This window comes from Copadichromis virginalis, linkage group LG7, assembly GCF_057382275.1.
Source record: "Copadichromis virginalis isolate Kocher_CV1m ecotype Utaka linkage group LG7, C_Virginalis_male_GT1.1, whole genome shotgun sequence".
NCBI lineage: Eukaryota > Metazoa > Chordata > Actinopteri > Cichliformes > Cichlidae > Copadichromis > Copadichromis virginalis.
The window spans coordinates 10,954,680-10,982,677 of NC_140624.1; the positions used below are offsets into that span (position 1 = coordinate 10,954,680).

General features: G+C 39.9%; 3 protein-coding genes across 4 annotated transcripts; 2 read left to right on the forward strand and 1 right to left on the reverse strand.

The window, feature by feature from the left end:
• The first annotated feature begins 1,810 nt into the window (after nt 1–1,810).
• On the forward strand, nt 1,811–5,550 carry gtf3c6 (general transcription factor IIIC, polypeptide 6, alpha). The gene is made up of 9 exons (XM_085461673.1): nt 1,811–1,997; nt 3,422–3,571; nt 3,675–3,821; nt 3,898–3,931; nt 4,213–4,293; nt 4,389–4,452; nt 4,711–4,755; nt 4,848–4,955; nt 5,136–5,550. Exons 2-9 carry the CDS (start codon nt 3,540–3,542, stop codon nt 5,261–5,263), a joined length of 639 nt encoding a protein of 212 aa, XP_085317799.1. The 5' UTR covers nt 1,811–1,997; nt 3,422–3,539; the 3' UTR covers nt 5,264–5,550.
• Nucleotides 5,551–6,711: 1,161 nt separating this feature from the next.
• On the forward strand, nt 6,712–10,901 carry calub (calumenin b). Its single transcript, XM_085461672.1, has 7 exons — nt 6,712–6,780; nt 7,741–7,983; nt 8,205–8,398; nt 8,509–8,675; nt 8,778–8,838; nt 9,009–9,208; nt 9,597–10,901. Exons 2-7 carry the CDS (start codon nt 7,763–7,765, stop codon nt 9,699–9,701), a joined length of 948 nt encoding a protein of 315 aa, XP_085317798.1. The 5' UTR covers nt 6,712–6,780; nt 7,741–7,762; the 3' UTR covers nt 9,702–10,901.
• A 1,996-nt stretch (nt 10,902–12,897) lies between these two features.
• Nucleotides 12,898–22,669, reverse strand: LOC146704499 (uncharacterized). Of its 2 annotated transcripts, XM_085461676.1 has the most exons (17): nt 21,138–22,669; nt 20,316–20,422; nt 19,995–20,209; nt 18,195–18,251; nt 18,008–18,100; nt 17,812–17,898; nt 17,612–17,722; nt 17,221–17,388; nt 16,768–16,858; nt 16,582–16,688; nt 16,278–16,478; nt 16,056–16,187; nt 15,577–15,655; nt 15,290–15,480; nt 15,171–15,191; nt 13,668–14,586; nt 12,898–13,568 (listed from the first exon to the last, which is right to left on the reverse strand). In XM_085461676.1, exons 2-17 carry the CDS (start codon nt 20,389–20,391, stop codon nt 13,561–13,563), a joined length of 2,556 nt encoding a protein of 851 aa, XP_085317802.1. In that variant the 5' UTR covers nt 20,392–20,422; nt 21,138–22,669; the 3' UTR covers nt 12,898–13,560. The 2 variants fall into 2 exon arrangements, with proteins under 2 accessions (XP_085317802.1, XP_085317801.1); XM_085461675.1 differs by having other exon boundaries at nt 12,898–14,586.
• Between the last annotated feature and the right edge of the window lie 5,329 nt (nt 22,670–27,998).

The following is a 27,998-nucleotide window of genomic DNA, read 5'->3' on the forward strand; positions in this document are numbered from 1 at the left end:
AAACCTGAAAAAAGACGTGATAGTGTGTGTGTGTGTGTGTGTATATATATATATACACACAATAGAAATAATAAAAAAAAAAACCAGTGACAGATCTGTTGTGTGTGGTGTGCATCGTGGCCTCACAGCGTGAAGGTCCTGGGTTTGAATCCACCGACCTGCTGGGGCCTTTTTATGTGTGGTTTGCATGTTCCCCTCGTGTCTCCATGGTTAATAACATGCGTGTTAGGTTAACTGGTGATTCCAAATTGATCGCAGGTGTGAATTGTTGTGTCTTTATCTGTTGGCCCTGAATAGACTGGCGACCTGTCCAACGTGAAGTCCGCCTCTCACCCTATCACAGCTGGAATGAGCTCCAGCAAAATCGTGGATGGATCAGTTGTTTTAGTGCCAGCATGGATTTTCTGCAATTTGTTCGTGACAGTATACTATTTTATCATTTCATAACGTTAGGCCAGACATTGTGTGTGTGTGTGTGTGTGTGAGAGAGAGAGAGAGAGAGAGAGAGATAAAATGTTAATTGAAGCTTTTGCAATGTGGCTATATGCTGTTTGGAAATGTTTCTGTTTGCTCATACACATTCATGTTTTTACTGATTTTAGTTTGTCAGATGTTTGTTTCTTATAAATGTAACAGAGTAACCTGTAAGAACAAAACATACAAGGGAAATATGTTTCCCTGACATTTTCAGATACATAGCCCATTTGAATTTAGTCAAATTTCCCAAACCTTAGACTTGTGTAATGACTCCAAGGCCTTCAAATGATCTTTGTTATTACTGGTATTGCTTATCAATATAGATTTTCATTTGCATTGAATTTGCAAGTGTTTTTCATTAAAACAGAAAGGCGGGCGAACACATTTGATGTCTGTCTCGGTGTGAGGAGAACATGTCTGTATGCTTTTGGGCACAATCCACCTCAACAGCGATCCTCATCTAAAAGGTTTTTTTAAAATAGAAAAAAATAGAATATTTTTCCTCATCGGTTTGAACGTACGTCGATCCAGCACAGACGAAAGCAGCGCCGCTCTCTGTGACTGCCACTGAGTTCATTTCCATAGATATAAGTGTAGAGTTGTAATAATGTATTAAAGCTGGTGTGATTGTACATTCAAAATTCACACTCATCCCATCTTTTGCCTAAACACTCAAGTATGCACAGGCTGTAATGTTAAATGTGCCAAGCTTCCCATGCCCTCAGGTGTATGCCAGGGGTTTGTTGTTTTCACTGTAATATATAGTTAGCCCTTCCACCAATTTACCCTGTCAGTACTAATGGGGCAATTAACCATTGTGATACCCCCCAGGCAGAAGGAACAGCAAAAGCTCCACAACTCCAAACTTGTCTTTATGACATTTATATGACAAAATATGGGGGGAAGCTGGGGACCCATCTGACACCTTGGAGGGTCCTTAATGTCACTCCCTCACTTACCTCCGCCCCTTTCTGCCCCAGGGTATGGCACTGAGAAGGAAGTGTAATGCATCATGTATGGACAGGCTCGGGCCTCTTCCAAGAGAGAGGAAACTTTGTACTACATCCAAAGGCTCAGTGGGACAACACTGATTTAGTCCTTCACGCACTCTGTCCCGTACTGTGGGATTATAAATGTAAACTGCCTCATATGCAGACACACTTCCAGTCAACACACTCTGGCTTGACCTCACCTTTCACTCCTGCCTTTTTGGGTGTCTCTTTGTCTGCGCTCACATTCCCCCTGTCCTTCTTACATCCCCAAGGAGGCAATAACCTCCCTAGCAAGAGCTTCCCCTTGAGCCGTTGTCATAGTAACTAGTAGGCTGGTCGACATGACAACCCCTACCATGGTCCAGAGATAGATGATAGGCCAGAAACGGGGAGGGAGAACGCACATGGGAGATTTGCACCCCCACCCCGCTTTAATTTGCTTTGCCTGATTTTGATTCAAAATCTTGTTGTTTTTTTCTCTCTAAGGGTGAGGTTCAGCCAGCTTCAGTCTCCTTTCCAGTTGCACAGGTATTTATAGACGGAAAACACTCTTGGTGCGTGAACAACTTCACTAAAAAGAGACTTGATCAGATTCATGAAACTTGGATGGATATTGTTGAGAAAAATTGTATTTCTCAGCAACTTACAAAAAACAAAAATTTAGGTTTCTGCTACAAAATGTTACAGTAATAAAATAGGCCTCACAATGAATTGTTAGTTTTGTATAACAGACCTGAACAAACTTAGTCATTTTCTTCCAGAGTAAATCAGTATAGATGATAAATGCAAACAAAAATTAAAAATAAGGATTTTGCAGGGGTGAAGTTTCTGTGCGATTAAATATAGTAGGCTATCTAATCCCCAGACTTCCTAAGATTCCCTAAATCTACTATTAATGCCCCAACACCAGCCGATGTGCCGACTTAAAACAAGTTAACAATTACTACACTTCTCTTAGTCGATGTTAACCTGGCTTTCAGTGGAAGAGGATTTGTGAAAAACAAAATTCAAAAATGTATTTACCCAAATAATGACCTAATATTGCTAATGTGTAAGGAGCTATTTGTCACTTATAGTTAATTGAGTAGATTTGCACAAATTTATTTCACATTTTTCTATTTTCTGCAGCTGTTTTGATAGTATATAGGCACAAGGAGTTAAAATGGAGGACTCTGTGAGAAAAAAGAAGTCCTCTTTAGACACCCTAAGTGGAATGATGAAACCCAACCAGCATCGATAATGCTGACCCTCAGCTGACCCTGATCTCTGACCCCAGAGCAGAGGGTAGCCAGGAAAAAGAGATTTTCCCATAGAGATCAATGAGTATCATTTTTCCCCCTTTTTGGCTATTAAATATTGTTATATATTTCAGGCACGTCAAATGTATTGTAGTTATCAAATACATATAATATTCATTATGATTATGTTACAACAAAATTAAATCCAGGTGAGCATTCTAAGGACAAAAATATACAAAAGAAGTCAGAGTCAACTGAATGGCAGATGTGTTAAAAACAACAACAACATTTCAGCTTTTAGGCTTCGTGGTTCCACTGGTGAGCATTTGTCCTTTTCCAACTGAGCACAGTCCGCAAATTAATATGGCTATTAGGTGCAGTTTCTGAGCATTTTTATATTTCTTACTTTAATCATATAAATGATTTTGGACAGCACACTTTCAGCTCGATGTTTGCTTCTGAAGCGTTTGTATTAGTATGCCTCCATTCACTTCTGCACAGTAACCTAAAAACACTGAGATGCTCATGTTTTTCCTGAGGGGTTGCAGCATTTGTTGATGTCACAAACCTCCAGTATTTCATTTAGTTCTTAATATCACTCCACTTTTATTCTTAATTTAACTGTGTTTGTTTGTGTGGCTGTTTCTTTTATGTTTTTGAATATGTGTGAGATCTGAGTTTCTTTTCATTTTTTTATGCCCCTGTCTTTGACAGATGGATTTCCCCTTGGGGATCAATAAAATGTATCATCTTATTCCATCTCATCTCACCTGATCTCATCTCATCACCATGTCGACCATGGCCTCAAAACAGGAGGGCATTAATAACACTAATGGCAGATGGAGGTCATGAGTATGCCTACAGGTAGCCAATATTTAGATTCAGAGTTCTCAGCTGTTGGCAGAAGACACAGACAAACAGACAGATTTAAGTCCTGATCATTAAATTTCCAGTTCTCATTAAATAGCTCCGCTCTGAAATTTACCTGCAAAACTGAGCAACACCGCCCCTCGATGGACGGACTTGTAACTGAGCGCTACCCGGCAAAACACGCTGGAAAGGCTCTTCTCGGCCACCGTACATTCGCGGAAATTGTCAAAACATTACTAAGCCAGTGAGTAGCGGTTTAGCTCGATATATTTTCTTAATTAAACATAAATTATAACCTACAATATTTTTTTTCATTACAGGAATTTCAGCATGGAAGACGAATGGGAAGAGGAGGTATGAAATGCCACCAATTTACTAGTAGTTCCCATTCGATGTAGCCCCCTGAAGCTACCGCATTAGCTCAACTGCACATGAGGATACAGAGCCGTTTGATAGCGTAACATTTCCCAAGTGCTGGTTTAAGGGACAATCATCACACCAGATAATTTGACTTTTGTGTATTTTTGTATTTAATAATTAACACGAACACGTAAAGAAAAATAACTCTCAGGGGAGTCTGTTTTTCTAATGCACTTTTATGTTTTCTAAAGCATCAATAATTTTGCTCTGTTTAGGAGCAGATTGTTGTGGTGGAGCTCTCTGGTATAATCAACAATGACTTTCTGACCAAGAGTGGGGGCACATGCAAGATACTGGTGAGTTTGAAGCATATTCTGTTGTACTGAGAAAAGAGAAACCTAATTGCTTCCAGTGTAGCTTCATAAATCTACTTTTCTCTTTTGTGTGTAAGGACATTGACAGCGACAGACCCATGATGCAAGTTGGACCGTATGTGTTTGCAGGAGAATATGAAGGTGAGAAATCTTGCAAAATGAAAAAGATTCAAACTGCTTGTACCTGCTGTGTTTGCATCCTGCGAGGATACTTATTCATGTTGATGTCCTTTCTTAGTTCCAAAGAGTCATTTCTAGTCTGATATCTGATTAACTATTACAGATTGTTTGTTCTGGAAATATAAGCCATTAATAGATGAGCATGTGGGTGCCGCTGGCTGATTGTCTGTGAAGTTTTTTGTTGTTTTTTAAATCTTTGTTATCTTTGCCTCTTTAAAGATGCTTTGGGAACTTGTGTGCTGTTTGAGGAGACACCAGGAAAAGGTACCAATTTACTACAACTTTTTCAGTGGTTTTACTTAAGTACTTAAGTTGGGGGTTTGTTTTTTTTTTTATTTGTTTGTTTTTGTCTGCAGGAAAAGGAGTTGGTGGTCTAGATCTGAAGTACTTATGCCACACAGCGAAGAAACTGAAAATGCAACGAATCTTTCTCACAGAGAAGAAAGAGGGTGAAGCAAGCACAGGTCAGCCTGATTGCCCAAATTCAGTGCAGTGCAACATAGATGATCACGTCTAACATTGTTGATACAACTCTGTATACTTTTAGGAGTTAATCAGCACAACCTGCAGTTTTATCTGCAGTTTGATAAAGAATCAACTTTGGAAAATAAAATGCTAAAAACCCAAATATGTCTGTCTTACAGGAAGCTGTGATGGTGGGAAACAGATGGACACAACCTGTGAATCCAGTCAAGGAGAAAATGTTAACCTGCGCGACAAGACAGAAGAAGATGGGGACAATGCAGATTTGGATAACTCAGCAGTTGGCTGAGATATAGAGACTTTGCTGTGCCATAAGCTCCCATTGTTACATAAAACACTTTAATTTTTATGGCTCTGAGAGACTCTGTAAGAAAAACAAACTCATGCCAGTTAGATTACACTTCAGAGCTAACCAGGAGACATGTTTGAGTTACTGTTATTTTTACACAATGTGTAATTGTTGCCTTTTTTATACTAAGCCTCTATGTCGGCAAATGTCATGCATAAGTTGTTAAATATTTTATGCAAAACATGAATGTAGTTAAATCACACCCGAATAAAAAACAGAATTTGTCATAGGTTGTCATGTATATTAATTCTCATCATATCTTCATAGGATGGACATACAGATACTGGGTCAGACCCACTCAGCTTAGAATTTACAATAATGAAAATTCCTGAGCAAAGGAAGACAAAACAGGCAGTATAAATTGCTATTTCTCCAATGAGCTACATAAACATATAAAGAATTCAGAGGGGTATATGATTTAAAATATAATGGCTTTCATATTTCTGATCAAATCTACTATTTGGATGGCACTAAGAGTTGGAAGAGCACTGTTGCTTCACAGCAAGAAGGTCCTATGTTTGAATCTTTCTGCCTGTGTGGGTTCTAACCAGGTGCTCCGGTTTTCTCCCACCATCCAAAGTGTATGTTAGGTGATCCTAATTGGCTGTAGGTTTGAATGCAAGTTTTAATGGTTGTCTGTTGGCTTTGTGATGCACTCGTGAACTCTCCACAGAGTCTCTGGCCTCCATTATAAACTGGGATATGCTCAAGCATCCCACGACCCTGTTTTCAAAAAGTGGAGAAAAAAATGGATAGTTGGATACTCTGATGACAATATATAGTGGTAAAAATGAGTGGTTTCATATTTTTGATTAAATAGTTGCTCTCACTGGGTTGAGGGTTTTTTTTGTTTTGTTTTTTTGTAATTGCAGGCCTTATTGCATTTTGTTCTTTTTCATTTCTTTTTGGCTACACTTAGCAAGTTTATAATTGTGGATTGTATAATTGTAGAAAATTGTTTATTTTTTAAACAAATAAAAAAGCCGAAAAAAACCGACTTCTATTTACTTGTGCTTGTTTATGTGACTGCTTCTTTTATGCGTCTGAATATGTATTAGCCAAGCTTCTCTTCATTTTTGTAGCCTCTGTCTTTGACAAATGAATTTCCCCTTGGAATCAATAAAATGTAACAACATTAATACTATACAAAAATATATCATTAATGTATTTATTTATTTAAATAATAAGCGACATGTTTAGGCAAAATGTGATGGTTTTGTAGCTTTTTTGACAGTGGCATTTATGAATGAAGTGTGTTTTGTCGCCTTTGAGGACGTGGCGGTTCTTGGCCAATCCAATCAACGATGCTCTCTTGAAGTGGACCAATGAACAAGCGACATCGCATTCGGCTTCTCGTAACCTGATTGGTTGATTTTTGTTCTAGCACAGGAAGTGCATGGGTGTGTTTCCGAGGGGCGGACGTAAGGCTACAGCGACGAACTTTGCAGAAGAAACCGGTGAGTACTCAAAATAAATTGGGTAAAATCTCTAAAAGAAATAGAGTGTATTTCTCCAATAGTGACTTAAAGTGGTCCGTTATGATGGTGCTGACTTATCCGCATTGAGCGCTTTAAATTGCAAGACTAATAGGGGGGAAAACTAGCGGTATCCTGGGTTAGCCAGTCTGCTATTAATGCCTCACCTTGGTATGGATGGTAACGGTCTTAGAAATAACGGTCACAAACTGTTGCTTCTAACTTTAATACAAAAAAGGCAAGATTTAAGTTGTCGAGATAAAAAAAAAAAGATTATATCACTTGCCACGCTAAAGCCAGTATAATGGTGAGCTTTTTTTGATCACAGGATGATAAAATGACCAAAAATTAGAATATATGGGATAGCAACCCGGCAATTCTGTAAAACCGTTATTAGGTGTGTTTTTTCCAGGTAAACTTACAAAGGTCTTTTAGATATGTGAACAGGTAGCTTAATCTCATAAGTTTGCTTTAAAGCTCAAATCTGTGGATGTTTGGAGCAAAAGATCATGCAGCATGTTTTGAAGAGAAATCTGTACTCAATTGCCAGTTTATTAAGTATACCAAGCTTTACGCCGTACAGTAAAAGACAATAAACATGCTCCATTAACATGTTTTGGTTTAATACTTTGTGTGGAGTGACTGTGTAATATGCTGGGAACTGTCGAGTAGATTATGGTAATAACAATGTGTGGAACACCAGCTTCCAGAAAGCAGCAGTAGAACAAATAAAGTATTGCATAAGCTGTGAAAGATTAGCAGTACTCGTGGTATTTGGCTGCCCTTTGAGTCATATACTGGCAACCAGCAATGAATGAATGAAATCAAAAGACAGGATTAGTACTGACTGCATGCTTTCATGCCATGATAAAGAAATGGGTTTAGGAGGATGACAATGGCTTTTTGGTGACTTTTTTTCTCCCCTCCAAACTCCTGCTCTAGACGGTGCTTGTACGTGCACAGGATGGAGCTGCGGCCACTCATCATGTGTTTTGCTCTCTGCGTGGTTTACGCCACCAGCAAACCCACAGACAAGAAGGACCGTGTGCACCACGATGAACCTCTCAGCAGCCGAGAGCACGATGATACTGAGAACTTTGACTATGACCATGAAGCCTTTCTGGGACAGGAAGAGGCTAAGACTTTTGACCAGCTCACGCCAGAAGAGAGCAAGGAGAGGCTCGGGTAACAACACTGTCTTCTGCTTTTTTTTTTTAAAGTCATTGGGGGATGTTTGTAATTACCTGAATACTTTGAGGAATTATGCAGATACAAATGAATCCCAAAATTGGTTGAAAAAGTAATTCTTGTGGTACATTTTGTTTTGATCATGCTTATCTGAGATGACAAAACTTTAGGGGGGGGAAAAATGAACCTTTTCTAATTTTTCTGCTCTTTCTTTCCAGCATGTTGGTTGAGCGTATAGATGAGGATAAAGATGGTTACGTGACTGTTGAGGAAATGAAGAAGTGGATCAAGCACGCACAGAAGAGGTGGATCTATGATGATGTGGATCGACAGTGGAAGAGTCATGACCTCAACGGGGATAACGTGGTGTCATGGGAGGAATACAAGAATGCCACTTATGGATACATTCTGGGTACAGAGGCAGACAGTTTTCGTTTCATACGTTAGCTTTATTTTTATAGACAAATGTACTTTGCCACTCTTGGACTCACACTGAAAAATGCTGTGTCTTCTGACTCGCAGATGATCCCGACCCTGAAGATGGCTTCAGCTACAGGCAGATGATGGCTCGTGATGAGAGGAGATTCAAAATGGCTGACCAGGACAATGACATGAAAGCTAACAAGGAGGAGTTTACAGCCTTCCTTCACCCTGAGGAGTATGACCACATGAAAGACATCGTAGTGCTGGTGAGAGACACACTCACAAAGGTGCTACATACTGAGACCAACTGGATATCTTCCTTATCCTTTCTCACTATGTACTTTTTTTTCTTCTTCTTTTTTTTTAAGGAAACTATGGAAGACATTGACAAGAATGGAGATGGCTTAATTGACCTGGATGAGTACATAGGTGAGTTCTGACAGCCTACCAGCATCATTATTAGTTTGTACCACACGATCTTTGGTGATTGGAGGAAGCAAACCAACACACATATTAAGTTTTATTATATTTTATAGGCCACGTTGCATTTCTAGCACTTGCTTCATCAGTCAATGTGTTCCTGTCTGTTTGTGGTCTAGGTGACATGTACAACCAGGAGGGAGACACCTCAGAACCTGAGTGGGTGAAGACTGAGAGGGAGCAGTTTACTGAATTCAGAGACAAAAATAAGGACGGGAAGATGGACAAGGAGGAGACCAGAGACTGGATCCTGCCCAGTGACTATGACCACGCTGAGGCTGAGGCCAAGCATCTGGTCTATGAGTCTGATGCAGACAAAGTGAGTACTGTAAAATGTCAAAATTACTTATTTCTTTCATTTTGTTCCTTGTGACTTTACTTTTATCTGCACCGTGAGTTTAGGTATAGAAAGTGAAAGTGGACTCATGCCCACACTGGTTATAACATTTTTAAGTTTTTGAATATGTAGCAAAATTGACTTGACCTAGTAAATTGTTAAATGTGATCCCAAACACTAGTCGAGACCAGACCAGTCAGCAAGATCCTGATCAGCTCATACCAGTGTTCAGAAAATACTGGTGTATCTGTAATCAAAACTCAATTGGAGGCCTTTAAAATAGCTTGAAAGGCAGACCATTGTGTTAGTTCAAACATATAGGACAAACTGAATGCCTATAGCAGATGGTTTCTTGTGTTTCTTTTGTCAGGATGGCCATCTCACCAAAGCCGAAATTGTGGATAAGTATGACCTGTTCGTGGGCAGCCAGGCGACCGACTTCGGGGAGGCGCTGACTCGACACGATGAGTTCTAAAATCCGCCTGCCTCCAAAGACTGTGTGCTCTTCTTGTGTGCCACCTTTTAGCCGTGGAGTGTTTTTTAAACAAGATGAGCTTGCCTAATCGAACGCCACAGACAATAATTTATTTGATTTCTTGAATGTGTCCCATTGCATACACACACACTAACATTCTAAGCAACTTGCACACCATCGGCCAGTGTGAGCTCATGTTAAGCAATGCCTCAGATTGGGATATATAATGCCGGCCTTTGCTCTGCTTCCATACACTACCTTTTTTTTTGCCCATGTCAGGTAAAGGACAAATCAGATATTATTTTCTTTGAGAAGACAGTTTCTTTGCATAGCCTTGATTTGTTGCAAAATGCTTCATGGAACAGAGTTTTAGTTTGTAGCCTACAGAGCAGCTTGTCACAGCATGTCATTCTGTAGTGCATTAGACTGAAGCAAAAAGCAGAATTTGTACCATTGCTCTGTAATTGGGCTCAAACTAAACTTTACTTGTACTTTGTTTTTCATTTCTTCATATTATTGTGATGCTGGAGTAACAGCTGTTTGTAACAAGGAGGTATATGTTGAATTCCAGTGGCAATGGAGACCATTTGGTCGAGTGCAATACAGTATCATCAGTTGGACCAGGCTTTGTTTGCTAAGCTGGGCCTAAACCTTCCACGTTAACAAAATCTGCACATCCCAACCGACGTGCTTCGTGTTAGCTGAAGGAATACAGATGAATTTAGGGACTGATGGATGCTTCGTCCTCAATGCTGCCTCCTTTCTTCTATCTCATCACCTCATTAGTGTGAGTGCGTGTGCGTGCATGTGAATCCGTGTGTACATATTTACTTGTATTCTTGATGACTTGTTTTTTTTGCTTTTTATTGTTACAGTTTTGTTTGATTCAGCTGAACTAATTTGTGTGCCAACCAAAATCTTTGTCCTGTTTTGTAAGCAATTTAGTTTAGAAAAAATGACGTTTCAACATTTCTTTCCCAGATATGTTTGTCATGTTTGTACTATCACTACTAGCATTTATAACCACTGTTAATAATTTTTATGGTATTATATATGACTTTTTTTTACAAGCTCACTGCAGCAACAGCCTTTCACTAGTGACTTTACTATAAATGAGTTGTTCAGCAAAGTGAGCACTCTAACAATCAGGTCCAGTTTTTGTGATTGAGAACAAAGTCTCAATAAAAAATTAAAAAAGGAGTGTTTTGGTTTCTTTATTCTTTTGTGTTGGTTAAGCTGTCAGAAGCTTTCTGCTGTATAACAGCTATTCTCTGGAAAGCTAAACATACCAATTGCTCAGTTACTGTCTTCTACAAACTTCACATTCCTAATAAATAATCTTATAAAACATTTCATCATATTAAGTGGAAGCTGAAAAATATCAGTGCTCGTATTAACAGTGAAGGAAAAACACAGTTCAGAATGTTGACCTGCTTGTTGTCTTCCTTCCACCTTCTTTTTCAGACATTCATTTTCCCTTTCACTATAATACCAATGTTGGTGTTTTTATATACAAAAGTGTCAGAACTGAGCTGAATGCACAGTATTTAATGAATGCGGCGAAGTCACAAACTATTCAGAATAGGGCGTGATGAATATTAACAATTTATTCAGAAGCTCTTTTCTTTTGAGGTCTTTGTGATCTTTAGATTCACATTCACTTACCTGATGCTATTCATTAGGAGCCTTAACCTTTAAGTTTTTACAGAAAAATGTTGTTTTTTTTTTATTCTGCTTTGATGTACAAAAATGTGAGAAGAACAGGATTCATCTGCAGAATATTCAAGACTGAGTGCTGCCTGCTACACTGACAAACTTATTAAAGGAAGAATCAGTAGTATGCACAACCTTTCACCTTTTGTATCTTTAGATTTCTAGTGTCTATAACCATCTGTCAGTGGCCTTTAACAACGAAAACTGAAACCGTATCTTTAGACACGCTATGCTGAAAGTTAAACTATGGCCAATTCTGACCTGCCTTTATTTCTGAAGTAGCCCAATAGCATGAGGCTGCCACCAGCGTTTTTCACTGTAGAGATTGCATCAACCAGTTTATGAGTGTTTGCCTGATGCTGTGCTTGCAGTTCTTTCTAATGAGTTCAGTTTTGTCCTGTCAAATCAGAAAAAGCAAGTAAGTCCTTAAAATACTGTTTGGAAAATTCAAAGCTTGCTTCCTGTGCTCGAGTAGCTTCTGTAATTAAATTAAAAGAGCATTCAGTATAGCTAACTGTAGGAACAGTCCCTGTGGTTGTAGAATTTTTTTTTCTTTCTTTTTTTCCCCCCCACATCACAGTTTATGAAGCCATTTTCCTACCAGGAAATAGTTTCTCCGGTTCTGTAGCTTGATAAAGATCTACAGAAGTTCCTTGGCTTTTTTCCCACTGACATGCAGTGTATGTTGACATAGATCTGAAAAGGTCCATCAGAATGGAGCCTTTAAGAGTAGATGAACAGATTGGGTACTGATGGCGCTGAGTGTTTGAAATACTGAGAGATTAAAACTTCAGATGTGTCCATGCCTGTTGTAACATGTGCTCCCCTGTTCTCTTTGATTTCAAACTGATGTTCCGTGATGAATGTACACATATTTTATACTAATTTTATGCTGTAAGTAAGTACATTCATAAGTGTAAATCTCTTCTCATCAAAATTCATAACGCTGTGGAACCTTAGATGCACAGGTAAGTGGCTTTTCAAATGTGGCTGTGCTTTGCACTGTGACTTTAAATGTAGATTTTGTACTTGTGTCATGTGATGGCAGCTGCTGGGGTTTTAACAGCTGCAAAAAGACGTCACTGACTGGAATGTGACCAGAAAATCAGACATTTGCTGTGATTATCCCTTTGAACATTCTGATTACTGATAAACGATCATTATCAAGTATGTGTTGTGCTCTTTGTTACAACATGTACATAAACTGGAGCTGCATTTATCCCTGTGGATTTAAATGTTAGCCTTACATAGTCCTCTGATATTACAGCAAGTGTTTTGCTTGTGACTAGTACACCCACAGCAACACCACCGACCCCCCATATTCAGTCTGGATGGAATTTTAGCAGCACTTTTCACTGAGATTTGTGTATATTTATCTTTTTGAAGTATATTTCACATATTTCATCATATTCAGGATAAACTCGTATATTTGGTTAGTGTGAAATGTTTGGACAACAAAATCTCAATTTATGCTTACATTTGTTTTAAAACAGTGTGTTATTTATTTGTATTGCATTTTCATGGTATCCTTATTATCTTATTTAAACTATGACTACTGTATGTGTTATGAATGGATCAGCATGGTGTATTTCATGCTACATGTTACACGTTACATGTTGTTTTACATATAGACTAATAAGCTACAACTTTCAAACCATGTGTCAAAATATCATGGAGGTTCCTCTTGTGTTACTGAAACATTATTCAGAAAAATTGACTCCAGGTCTTCAGTACGTCACGGATGTTCAGTAAGATTAGTATGTGAAGAGTCCAAGTCATTAACTTAGCCTCTTTGTCATGTTTGTGGGAGCCTCTGTGAGCATCATTCTGCTTAAGGAGGCCATGCTGCCGGGGAGTGCCATCTCACTGGATAGGTTTCCTTAATCTGCAGCTATGCAACTATTTGGGTGAGTGGCACCATCAAAGCAACAGGACTCAAGATTTCCAAGGAGAACATTGCACTTTGGTTTTAATGTTGTAGCTTATTAGTGCAAACACATGCAGGCCTTTTTTTGATGTGGCCCTTCAAGTGCACTGTGTATACACCCAGTCTTCATTTATGCCTTCAGAACAGCAGAGCCAGCCTTTAGTGCTTCTTTGTTTCTCCATGATTTCTCCATCTTCGTCTTACCTGCGCCATCTTCTGTCACCCGCCTGCGATATCATAGTGACATCACTTACTAAATGTGATAAAAATGGGATTACAACGAGCCATCACTCTCAGCAGCTCTTCTTCGTCTGACTCCAACTCACCCTCACTGTTCTTGTCTGCATCTTCATCTCCCAGAAAACCATCATCATCCTCCCCCACCCTGCGGTCATCTTGGGTGTTTACCAAGTTTGTCGATGCCCTTCTTTCCTCAGGATGACTGCTACTGTCTGCTGTCCCGTCGAGACGCTCTGATTCTATTTCATCCAGTGACGTAGAGGGTTGGTACACCTCTGTGCTCAGAGCTACCGCCGTTCGCTCTGGTGTTTCTGGTGGCGTCTCAGTGGGAGAGGTATCTATATGTACCAATGTGGCCTTTAAAGGGACATCCTCTGGGGTGGGTGGGGGTGTGCTTGTCTGCCTGGGGATGGATGTGGACAATAAAGGCGAATATGAGGGCGTCTTCACGCAAGATTTACGAAAGGGTTTGTCAATTTCTGCTGAAGCGATTCGGGTACGACTGAATGGAATACTGGATTGAGAGGAGGGGCTAGTTGTTGGGTCAACAAGATCATCATTGGAGCCTGTTTGCATATCCGGGCATGTTACAGGTGGAGTTGTATCAGCGTCATCGGTTTCAGGGCTTGGGCTGATGTTAGATTGTTCCTCAATAGACTCCGGGTTTGATTCTGGTGGGATACCAGGGGTTTCGTTGGGTGGAGCAGCACCCAGAGTTTTATCTGTTGGGCTCACATTTGCAGGGGCTGTAAAAGTGGGCGAAATGCAAGATATGTTGGTTGGTGTAGAAACATTATTGTCAAAGGTTACAGTTTCAGTGGGGATGGAGCTGGTGTCAGGTACAGCTGTATCTGTGGGTGGGGTCGGTTCTTGACAGGGGGTACATCCTTGTTGGATGTAGATTCCTGGGTTTTCAGTAAAGCTGAAGGAAGGATTGTAAGTTCCATATTCTTCACTGCTGTAGGGTACTTCCTCCGTTTGTGGCATAGTATTATGATGACTCATCTGAGGAGTGATTACATTCATCAGATCAACACACAGAGGAATAAAGCTACTTTTTGCACAGAGATACAAAGACGGTGCAAGCAAATCATCCTGAGCAAGATTATTTGAATATGCAGATTGCCCTCGAGTCTCACAGACTTATAAAGTACTCTGAATATTCAAATACTGTATAAACTTTAACATTAGAAATAGTAGATTCGACAAGCAGGGTCCATGTGACATTTCTTGACCACACCTTTTGTGCGTGTTATTCTGTAATAGGAAGTTTGAGTTAAATCTGCAGATGAAGGCCATGAGATGGGTTTGGAAATTTTGGAACTAGTGAGGAAGTTGTATCTTGTATTTACATGAATTTTATTATTCATTCAGTTTTGTAAAACCTGATCATTTACTTTTAGCAGAATTAGAAGAGTTCAGATGTAAAACTGTAATTAAATCCCTTAGTTGGTTTTGGATAGAAGATAAATATGCTATAAAGGTAACATTAAAAGGACAAGCAGTTTTTACTACAGGAAAAAAATATGGTGAGGATACAGATAACTCTAAAACAAAACAAACAAACAAACAAACAAGAGACCACTCACCAGCTGGAACCATCGTAAGCTCTGTGGGAGTAAATGGCAGAATATTTTGGATCACATTCAGACAAATAAAAAATGTTAATTTTAATTTTAGTAAATATTTTAGTCATAAATTATCTTACGACATTGGGATGTTTGCCTTGTGCTACACAGCCTCTCTCCAATGGGCCTCTCTTTCCCTTCTGTTTCTTCTTCAGCCACATCAGTATAGACAGGACACATCCAAGTGCAGTCATAAACACCATGCTCAGAAACAACGCTTTACCCACTGTGCAGCCGATCACGTGATCACCTCGCAGTGGACCATAGGGGACTGGGGCAAACAAAGTAAAACATGAAGAGGCTGTTTTAGTCTGCAGGATTATTAGCAATCAGCAGTGTATACAAGTGTGCAGATGGGTCACCTTACTTGGTTGCCCTTCAGGTAACACCTCCACAACTACGGTAGCAAACGTGGCATCACCTGATTCCTGATCTACAGCCATAACCTGCAAAGTATTTTAATGGCATCATTATCTTATTTACATGCATCTTTTATGAGACTTTCGTGGAAGACAGAGGGCAAGTGGAGCACAGAAAACATGATTCACATAGACCTAATATAAACTCGCCTATGTTATTAGTAACTACAGGGAGACACTGGTTGTAATATTTTAGCCAATCGATTTTACATTGTTACATATTGGTTACATTTCCCCCCACCAGTTCTTACTGTGTTTCTACAATTTTAGTATAGAAAGACAATGTTATTGAATATATATGAACTATTTTATACTACTTTATTTAAATTCTCTGTAATGTATGATTCAATTCAAACGGTTGTTTAAAAAGTGCTAAATGTAAGTAACACAACATAAGGTTTGTAGCCTGTACAGTTTCGAGGCTCACCTCCAGAACATATTCCTGTTCTGGTTTGAGTTCGCTGGTCTTGGCTATCAGGAGACCCTCCTGTGTGACTTGATAGATGTCTGTGTGATTGGATGTGGGATTGAACGTGAAGTAGATCATTGGATTGAAACCCTGTGAGTTTGTGGAGAAAAAAGGTGACGCATTACAGACTGCACTGACCATCGGCAGCATGGTTGTATCTGTGCATGTCACAGTGCATACTTGGTTAAAATCTTGGTCGTGTACATGTAGCACTAGTGCTTTGCTACCGTAAGTATCGACCAGAGAGGCTGGACTTTTTCCTGCTACTACAAAGCCACGATATTCAGGCTTGTCAAACTCTGGAGAAAACTGGTTCGCTGCCAGAACTCGGACCAACACTGTAGCAACAGAATACTTCCTGGGGTCATTATCCTGATATGCCTGGGTGAATGACATAGAGACAAAAAGCCACAGTAATGAGATTGGTACTGAAGAAGACGTCATACATTTTAAACCTGCCACTTACAGTGTGTTTGAGCCTTACCATGACCTGAAGCCACAGCAGTGGAGTTATGAGCCTGTCTCTCACCCCTCGAGTGAGCCTCGTCTCACCTGTCAGCCTGTCCATCGTGAAATGTTCATCATCATCTCCTGCAACCCAGAAAAACCCAGTTATAGATACAAACACAGAACATTTTTAAATACTGATTTGTGTTGCTGGTTATCTTACCTGACAGGATGGTGTAACTCAGTGAAGAGTTGAGTCCTCTGTCTCCATCCACTGCATGAATGGGACCAGGAGAAAAGTCCAACAAAATGTCCTGCAATATTATACATATTTGTTCAAATCAGCTCTAATAAAGTAGTAACCAAGCCACTGGATCTGAGTCTTGTTTGAACTGTGACAGGGAATTACAAAAATGCCAGATAACATAAAATTTTTTGATAGAATCTAAATAAAAAAATAAAGGAAATTCATCATTTTTTAAATTTAATATCCTTTATTTTGTTTTTTAAGAAAATAAAGCTCAGAGCATTATCTTGGGTGTTTTGATCTGCTAAAACTAACATTTTGGACTTCGTCAGCTTTAAGTTTACCAAACTCTGAGCGACTGATAGCCACGCACTGTGTTGCTCTGATGACATGTGTGTGCCATCTGTGAGGGAGGGTTTAGCACCTGACCTCTTCCCCCTCAGTGACGTTGACCGTGTACACAGGGCTGGTGCAGATTTGATTAGTCTCCTGGAAAAGCCACGTGCAGGGCAGGAACTGTGGGTATTGGTCATCTCCATCTTGGACAGTGATGGTGGTACTGGTGCTGATATTGTAGTGCTCAGCAGTGTTCATTTCCTGAAATAAAGACAAGTCAAATATATTACACTGGTCATGAAGCATGAAATACAGTGAAGCTTTTCTTACAGTCTTACAATCAGGAGAACCAGTGAATCAAATCTTGATTGTATTTTTATTTTATTTTTTGGGATAAAAAACAATCTAGCAACATATGTATATATTTGCACAATTACTCACGTGATTAGAATCAAAGAAATATAAATTAAATAAATGTACATACTGAGGCATAGATGGTGACAGTAAGCACAGTTTTGGTCTCATAGTCTAGAGGCTTGGCCAGCACCACCTCTCCACTGTTTGGTAGATCAATTTTGAAATATTCAGCATCAGGCTGTGGAATACACACAAATACATAAACAATGATAAATTGTTTGTTTATGTTTCCAATTTTTATTTAAAAGGTAGAAAAATACAACTTACGGATGCCTGGTCAATTGAGTAAATGATGTTGTCATTATCGGCATCTGTGGCCTGGACAGTAAATACCACAGTATTCACTGCAGTCAGCTTGAAAACACAGACAGACAGAGAAGCACTTGAGGCAGCAGGAGTGGAATTTTTATTGTAATATACACATGCAGAGATTTGCGTGCGGGTATTTTTGAAAGCCCTATACCTCACTGATAATAAGAGTCTGGACTGTGTTTTCTGGAAACACAGGTGAATTATCATTCTCATTAAGAATCTTCACCAGGACGCTGTAAACACTCTAAAATAACAGCAAAAAGACACACATATATTCAGCTTTGAATCTGGAATGATACAAAGAGGAATTATGAGTAAAATGATGGAAGACAGTGTACCAGAAGGATGCCGTCCTCATGACATGTCAATTCAGCTATTAGGATGGGTCCCAGTGCCTAAAAGATGTAAAACAAGAGGCGACAGGCAGAGCTTTTCATTCAGTGATATGATAACATTGTTAAACATAGCTGTCAAAACCACACATTTCAAATGGAGTCCCTTTCCAAATCAGAAACTTTGTAACCAGAGTCCATCAAAGACACTTATAGAGAAGCTAAGCAGGGTTGGGCCTGGTTAGTACTTCTGTTGATGTTCTGTTGAACTTCTGTTGATGTTCAGGGTTATTTTTCAAATCTTAATTTAGGCCACTTCTCTTTATTCAGTAAACAGGACATAAGAGTCATGTGAGCTCAATACCTGTCTAATAACATGAAACATTAATTTGTATAAAGGAATTTTAAATCAATTTAAAAGAATAGAATTGTTGTAATCATAGTTTTTAAGCTGATTTGTGTTGAGTTTTTGAGTTGATTATTAAATATGTAAAGAGTCTTTCCATTCTATAATGATTTATATAATATATAACTTAGATTTGGTCTGCATTTGGATTACTTAATGCTATAAAGTATGAAATTATAACATTTCTTTCACTGCAGCAATTGCATATTTAAAATAAACACATGTGGAGATTTATGCATTGACCACTTTGTTAGGTGCTGCCTGTAAATACAAACTAATCAGCCAATCACATCAGAATGGGGAAGAAAGGTGATTTAATTGATTTTGAACACAGCATGGTTGTCTGTGCCAGATGGGCTGGTCTGGCGTCAACAATAAAAAAGAAGAAAATAAAATCCCTTATTAATGCCAGAGGTCACAGGAGAATGGGCAGACCATGCTGGATTTTGAAGCAGATGGTTACAGCAGCAGACTACACCTATATCTGTCAGCTGAGACTACAGTTTGCACAGTTTTAACAAATTGGACAACAGAAAATTGGAAAAACGTTGCCTGATCTGATGATTATCAATTTCTGCTGTGACATTCAGAATTTGATATAAAACAACATGAAACCATGGATCCAGTAATTTATGCTAGTGATGGTGATGTGATGGTGTGGGGGGTATTTTCTTGGCACAATATGGTCTCCTCGGTTTCAACAGATCATTGTTTAAATATCACAGTCTACCTGAGTATTGTTGCTGACCAACTCCATCCCTTTATGACCACAGCAGACCCATTTTTTGTTGGCTGATTCCAGCGGGATAATGCACCATGTCACAAAGCTAAAATCATGTAGTTTTTTGAATATGAAAGTGCATTCACTGCACTCAAATGGCCTCCACAGCTAACAGATCTCTATCCAACAGAGAACATTTGGGATTTAGTGTGACAGGAGATTCATATCATAGATAGATTCATATCATATCATAGATGTACAACAATCAACAAATCTGCAGCAACTGTGTGATGCTATCATGTCATTTGTTCACAGATCAACCCATTTCTTTCTGTTTATTAAGTTCAGGATTGTTGGGGTTATATGTATTATAAATATTATAGCTTCTTCCTTCTGAAGTTGTTTATCTCATTTTTTTTGTTTTAAATGAGTGATCAGCACATTGAAAGACTTTCTTGGTGTGAGAGAGAGATAATCTAGCTGACCCATTAACAGTTGCCATGATGTAAGAGGATGACAGTAAGAGAGGTTGGGTTTGGGCCAAGAAGGAGATAGTGAGGTTCAACATGTGTTTGTTCCAAATACAGTTTCCTTAGTGTGGCTCAAGGCCACTACAAAAAGTATATTACACATCTAAATATTTCTGCCTTGTAGACAGCTCAGTTATCAGTGCCATTACCTCTCTGTCAAGCACCCGGTCAGCTGACGTGTTGAGCCGGATGTTGCTTCCATCCAAGAAAAACCAATGTGCATCCTTTCCAATTAGGCTCCACTGCACTCCCTCCATTGTGGTGTCAGCCATTAACTCAGCAACAATCTCTCCCCAAACTGTGTTTTCTTTGATTGCTGCAGATACATTCTGGCCGTCCAAACATCCACCCCAGCCTGACATTCCTGTGCCAAACACAAACACACACTTGAACACATAGACGGGGGGTTAAAGCTTCATTAAGTGTGACCTATAACTTAAGCTTTTGGCTTGACTGTGAGGTGGTTGCACCTGTGACTGTGCGAAGATACAAGAGAACCAGCAGCAAGCAGACTGGAGCCCTGGCAGTTGGTCCAGTGAGGGCCATTCCTGGGTTAGGACTCAGGAGCCAGTTCTGCCTGAGTCAAGGCAGAGAAAGAGCAAAAAACAAGTAACTAAACATAGTCATTGTTATTAGTGTGTCACATTCAGTTATTCTCTTTAGGTTAAGAGTGTGACATGATACCCAAACACAAATACACTCAACTCTGCCTTATAAATCCAGTTTAATAAATTTAAATTGGGTTTCAGTTGGGGTTTCTTCAATCAGAAAGAGCAGACTAGTAATAGTAATAGTAATAGTTAGCTACATGTTTCTCTAACATGCTTTCCTTACTTTTATTCCCAGTTCATCTGCAGACATGTAATCTTAACTCTACTCTGTCAGTGCTGGTAATACTCACATGCCTCCTGTATCAGGGATTTCTAAAGATTTTTTTTACTATTCATCAGTGTTCTCATTACATTGTCTTATATCAGAAATACTAACAACTCCCAAATTTTTTTTTAATCAGACTTAAGGAATTGCTGGATTTTTAAAAAATTTTTTTTTAGCAGCATCTCTACCTTGACCTTGTTTACTATACCACCAAATAGTTTAACTGTGGGTCTGCGATGCTCTTGAGTAACTGTTTGGATCTGTGAGCACATCCCACTGAAATAACAACTTTACCATTTATATGAAGTAAAATAAACACACAGAAGCCTGCCTTTACACACTCATCTGAACAGTTTGTTTTATAGATCAAGATTGATCTGCCATCCACACTGTTTGATAAACTTCGGCTGACTGACCTGTTGTTGTCAAATCCGCTGAAGCTAGTTGGTCAGTCTGCATATCCTCCTGACTTCTGATGGACGTGGCATGTCTGAGTCTCAAAACCCCAAAAATCCACCAAACATGGTTAAGAAAGACAGAGTGACGCTTTCAAAAATAAAAATAAGTGACAGCAACAGGTAAAACACACACATACACACACATTGACACCACCCTCCCCACATACATTAAAAAGCAGACAGCAGCTTATGTGTGTCCGGGGATAAATGCCAGCTCAGAGGCTAAAGGCTGAGGGCGTGGCTTACCTGGCCAAAGAGGAAAACGCCAAAGAGATTAGAGATGACAGGAACCTGACAATGAGGTCAGAGACTGGGGTACCAAGTGAATTCAAGAGATTTGTATGATACTCTGAGACTCTTCACCTTTATAGACATTGTGTCTGGCAAACTCAGCTGTCAGTATTACAGCGCATAACAAGAACATCATTTTGTTTAGTACATTAGGTCTAGGATGGTCATACATAGATTTAAATTTCAGGCTGTGAGATAGTTAAGAAATTTTTAAATGATTCTAAACATTTTCTTTGGCAATACAGCTCGTCCCTGCTGGATTTGTTCAATTAGCAATTAATGTGTGACAACTAATAGACCCTGACAAGGGATTAGCTGTTCATCTTCTGGAGATTAACCCACATGTCTTTACACACTTATCTCAGCACACCCATGCAAAAACAAACAAACAGAAAAACAGAACCTCCCAAAACAATAAAATTAAGGAGTGTGTACACATACCTTTTGGGATCTGGACTGGGACAAAAAATCAGCCCGGGCATTTTGACTAGTGACTGGCCCACCATGGTATTTTAGGAAAAGCCATAAAGCCTTTATAATAAACTTAAACCTACACCATCCTCCCTATTCTGGTATTCTAAACAGTACTTAGAAAAAACATATAACAACATAATAATAATTACATATACCTATCTAATAGGGGTGCAACGATACACAAAATTCACGGTTCGGTTCGGTTCGATACTTTGGTGTCACGGTTCGATATTTTTTCGATACAAAAAAATGTTCATGCCTTTTTAATTTGTCATTTATTAAAATTATAAATATATATTTTAACTCAAAAGTACAGTTTTTAAATTTAATGTTGCTGAAACAAAAATAATTAAAAAAATAAATATATCTGATTGAGGAATCACTCATCTTTGGAAAAGAGAGTTTATTACAGAGAAATGGCTCTTTCCAAAATAAAAGCTATACTATACGCTTCTTCTGGGCTATATTCTCAGCAGCATATTGTAGCGGGTCAGGGCTGTTCGGGGTTCTGTTTGTACAGTTATGTTTTGTTTATGTTGCCATAGTGACGGGTGACGCCCTCTCGCTGCGACGGTGTGTCCTTCCGGGGTCAGAGGGCGCCCTGTGTGTTGTTGTTGTTGTTGCTGTGCGGTTGCCGCGCTGAGCAGTTAGCTAGCGGCAGTGTTCTTCTGCAGATGTCAATAAACGGCTGTGCTCCCTGGCTAGCTCACGGGAAGCAAGACCAAACAACACCTACGTCTCCTCGTTGTCTGAGCTCGCCACATTGGTGTCAGAAGTGGGATGATGGTGGCACCCCATGTTCTGACCCGAGTGACTTTTCCCCCGCCTGTCGTGACCGGCGGTGCGCCAAAAGAAGGCACCTGGATATTTGCAAAGTGAAAGCAAAAAACAAGCGCAAATTCAAACGCGATTTCAATATGTCACATATTGACAGTGGCTCACCGATGCCAATGACATAATTACCCAGCTACATTTCCGAAAGAATGCAAAAGCATTGACATATATTTTTCCTTCCTACAATAGCCCGACGGGCAGGGCAGAGATAGATTTTGGTAGCCCGACTGGAAAAATCGCTAGCCCGATTTTGCAAGCCCTGTGTTACAGGCATGGCCCTTTAAGGATGAAGCCTGATGGGAAATGTATTCGGGATGTGTGTAGCGGGACTGCCTGGTGTGTGTGTGTGTGTGTGTGTGTGTGTGTGAAGAGAGAGAGCGGAGAAGGGGAAAAAGTAACGGTTAGCTACAGAAGAGACGGAAAGAAAATAAATAAAAGGAATATAATAACTCCCTCGACAGCCAGAGTTGTGTCGGCGATGCTCGCTGTGAGTAAACTGTTTCAGCCCACTGTACGCTGTGTTCGTGCCTTAGAGAAGAAATAAAGTTCGATGAAGCAGTTTCCTACGCCTCCTTCGATCTTTTTGCTAGCGGAGTTGACCTGTATAGTAAGCTGTTGCCGGCTACGAGTCAGTTACGGAACCTTCAAGTAACTGCCAGAGGTTTCCTTACTACGGTTCGGGGCCGCGGATCTGGCGCGGTAACACCTGTATCTGATTGAGGAGTCACTCATCTTTGGAAAAGAGAGTTTATTACAGAGAAATGGCTCTTTCCAAAATAAAAGCTATACTATACGCTTCTTCTGGGCTATATTCTCAGCAGCATATTGTAGCGGGTCAGGGCTGTTCGGGGTTCTGTTTGTACAGTTATGTTTTGTTTATGTTGCCATAGTGACGGGTGACGCCCTCTCGCTGCGACGGTGTGTCCTTCCGGGGTCAGAGGGCGCCCTGTGTGTTGTTGTTGTGGCTGTGCGGTTGCCGCGCTGAGCAGTTAGCTAGCGGCAGTGTTCTTCTGCAGATGTCAATAAATGGCTGTGCTCCCTGGCTAGCTCACGGGAAGCAAGACCAAACAACACCTCCGTCTCCTCGTTGTCTGAGCTCGCCACATTGGTGTCAGAAGTGGGATGATGGTGGCACCCCATGTTCTGACCCGAGTGACTTTTCCCCCGCCTGTCGTGACCGGCGGTGCGCCAAAAGAAGGCACCTGGACATTTGCAGGACTTTGTGTGGGGCAATGGGGTCGTCGGGGACGACTGACCCCTTAGGCGGGGGCTATGTAGCGGGTCAGGGCTGTTCGGGGTTCTGTTTGTACAGTTATGTTTTGTTTATGTTGCCATAGTGACGGGTGACGCCTTCTCGCTGCGACGGTGTGTCCTTCCGGGGTCAGAGGGCGCTCTGTGTGTTGTTGTTGCTGTGCGGTTGCCGCGCTGAGGAGTTAGCTAGCGGCAGTGTTCTTCTGCAGATGTCAATAAACGGCTGTGCTCCCTGGCTAGCTCACGGTAAGCAAGACCAAACGACACCTCCCTCTCCTCCTTGTCTGAGCTCGCCACAATATTAAACATATCAGGTCCCCATAAGGAGAATCATGTGCTAACGGCTGTCTAAATGACTCGGGTAAAGTTTGTAACATGCATGCTTGTTGTTTTTGTCTGCTTCCACTTGTCTTTGCACTAGGATGATGTCGGCGTAAATGTGCAGTCATATTCGTTGTGTTCCCACTAGTGCTCCGTTATCGAGCTACCCCTGCGTGGGGCTAGACGGCTAACACGTTAACGAGCTAACTGCTCGCTAACACACTAGTTCCCACCCATGTAATTGAGCATTGCGTGGCACATCCAACATACTGTTTTACTTTAGTCCATGACGCGCTTACCTTCAGGGTCATATGTCACATGAAAACCAAAATAATTCCAAACGCCACATCTGAATGAGGGTGGGGAAGGTTCAATTTGCCATGTTGCAAGGAGAGCTTAACTTCTGTCTCGCTAGCTTGCCCTGCGCTCGTCCTTCTGATGATGCTGTCTGTGTTGAGCGCTCAGTGGATCTGCGCTCGACAGTGCAGCCTAGGCTGAGTAGTCGAACGCAGATTTACTGAGCGCTCTCCCACCCTCTGCCTCAAGATTTTAATTTAATGCACATATAAAACAAATGCACAGAAATTTATTATTTTTCTCCAGTATTTAAATATATTCATCATCTTTCTTCAACAGAATTGCAGACTGCACAGATGGTACCTTCCCAAAGGAAAGAATACTATAACGTACTAGGGTATATACTAGACTTAATATTTACTGAATACAATAATGGATTTCTATACATTTTACATCAGATAGAAACTTTGGTTGTAAGATTCAGATAATTATTTATTAAAAGCTAGACATTTTAAATAAGAATAAGGAAGAAAAGTATTTCTTTGTGCCCCCCTTTCCCTGTTAATGCCCTACCTGCCCCGCTGGCAAAACATTGCTAGACCCGCCCCTGCACAGCTACCAGCGTCAGCTACGTAAAAAAAGGATCCTGGTGTTATTTGTCTCTCAGAAACAGTTCATAACTTCCCTTCAACTCATTCATGTCACCTAAAAGGTAAACCTGTTTCTCCATCACCTGTTCAGCTCTGATGATTCAGTAAGGACATCTCCTGGTTTCATCTTCATGTTTCCCTCTCACCACATATCCAAACGGATATCATGACCAGCAGCTTTACAGCTGTGGCTCCAGCAAACATCAGCTGATACTAGAAATTAATATTAAATAAGTTCTAATAACAGCTGATCAAGCTTAAACGTGCTGCTGTTCTTTAGCGTGACCTCCGCCGGTTTCCTCTTCCTGGCGCAGAGAGAAAAGCCGATCAGCTGATCATTAATCAGTTTCATGATTGAATTAGCAACTTTCTAGCTGAAGTAGTACGGGACAAATCGCATTCCTTTTCACCTCAACTTTAAAGTTCGAACCCCTCGGCTGTAATTGGTCCAGTCCAGAGTCGATCATGACCAACTGGCCAATCCACCACTATTCACTTATACCGCTAAAAAAAAAGAAAAGAAATAAAACCCCATCGGCCCATAAAAACGAAAAATCACGAGCGGCCCATATGACGGATGGCCAGTCCAGCCCTGAGTGACAGCCTCAAAGGGGGGAAAACGGCTCAAGACTGTTTAATCTGTATCTTATGTGCACTATATATCACTATATCACAATAATTTTTCATATCATATGATTGTTCCTAGAAGCTTTCAATCGTATTAGTGTGTTTTAATAAGTTAGAATATTCATTTAATATCAACAAAAGACTTAAATTGGATCAAAAAAGGTTATATTGTGTTTATCTCATCAGCCATGACTGAATATGGCCACTGGATGTCAGCAGAGATGTGGTTAAAATAGGAGGCAAGTCAAAGAGTTGACTTTCAAAGCTAAAGTACCCAAACATTTGCTTCTTTTCAGAATGAGTGTATTTTTCTTGTAATAGACTTAAATACTTGCTGTGATTAAGGGAAGGATAAACCATTTATAATTGTGCAATTGTGTTTCTCTCAATAGTAAAATTGTAAGTAAGTTTATTTTATTGTGTTTTTGACTCAAAACAGCTTTATAGAGGTAAATAAATAAAAAGACAACTTCTGAAGATTAAACCTCATATCTTTAGACACTTGTCTCAGCACACCCATGCAAAAAAACAAAAAAACAAAAAATACCCAGAACCCCCCAAACAATAAAATTAAGGAGTGTGTACACACACCTTTTGGGATGATTTGATGTGAAATGTGTTTGGTGACAGACTCAGAGAAAAAAAAGGCTTAAGGCTGTTTAATCTGTATCCTATGTGCACTATATATCATTATGTAATAATAAGTGAAAGGCAAAGTGGACAAGTAGCAGATCAGAGTTTCAGAGCAGGAACACCTGACTAAAAAATTGCCAACTGAAACTCAAAAGCATAAAGACACGATTTTAAGAGCTGTGGTGTGGATTTGTCCTTGATCCAACACAGCTGATTTAAATGGCTAAATTACCTGCTCAACATGTCTTGAAGTTCTTCAGAGGCCTGGTAATGAACTTATCATTTGATTTAGGTCTGTTGACCCAGGGTGATATCTAAAACTGGAGGCCTGGAGTTCTCTACACCAGATTTAGGGCTTTTAATACTGTACCTGTACAATAGGTACAGGTAAATAGAATAATGGAATATATAATCACAGAAGAAAAAACTTTTCCCCTCTTTTTGTGTTAATGAAGCTGGTTTGCAGACTCCACTGGGTGTATGACGTGGGTGTGTGGATGGAGTGCCCACCTGCTGCCCAGTGTGTACTGTTAAGTGAATTCACATGACATTTGTTTCAGATGCTGTTTCTCTGCTGTTTCTCCCAGTAGTGAAAGCTATATGTTTAATCTAAAATATATGTGTTCATACTCTTTTTTTCTATTGCAATTATCAATTATTTTTGAGTAGACTAAAGGCAGTGTATGGCCCAGGGGGACAGTTTGCATCCAGCAAATGACCCCAGTCAGATCGGCACATGCGAGGTGTAAGAGACAAATTCTGGATATTAGTATTAGTGTTTGTAATATTAAAATAAGTTTATCTAATGTTACGCAGATATGCCTCTGACAAAATATTGGATATGCTCTTTTGTTCTCTAGTTAATGGCATCATCATATACATGTAGTGCCTCAGTACTGTGGAGCAAATATTACACCAAGTAATAGATGAACAATTAAATGACAGAAAAGTTCCTGTGTTTTCCACTCTCTGTAAACGAAATTTCAGTTGATTACAATGTGTCCACAGTAAAATAAATAAAAAGTAAAAATCAATCAATCAATAAAATAGGACATCTAAAGTATTTTTTGCTTTATAATGGCACGATAGTCGGGACAAAGAGCTACCAAACCTTTTTCTATAATTTTACACATTTTATTTTGCCCAGAGAGTCATTTTGACATTTATTTCATTAAATAGAACAGCCTTTCTTTAACATGTAGTAGAACACACACATCCAGCTGAAATTGCACTTTTTTTTTCTTATATTGAGATATTACAGGGACTATAGGTGGAGCTAAACTTATTTACACTGACAGAAAGGGTTTTTTTCTGGCCTGGACAACTTAAGATTAAAGTGCACTGTATGTGCACAGCCTTATATGCCCCCTAGAGCTCTTACATCGGGTGATCTTTTGCTCTTGGCCACACCAAGGTCGAGGCTGATTCTTAGAGGTGATAG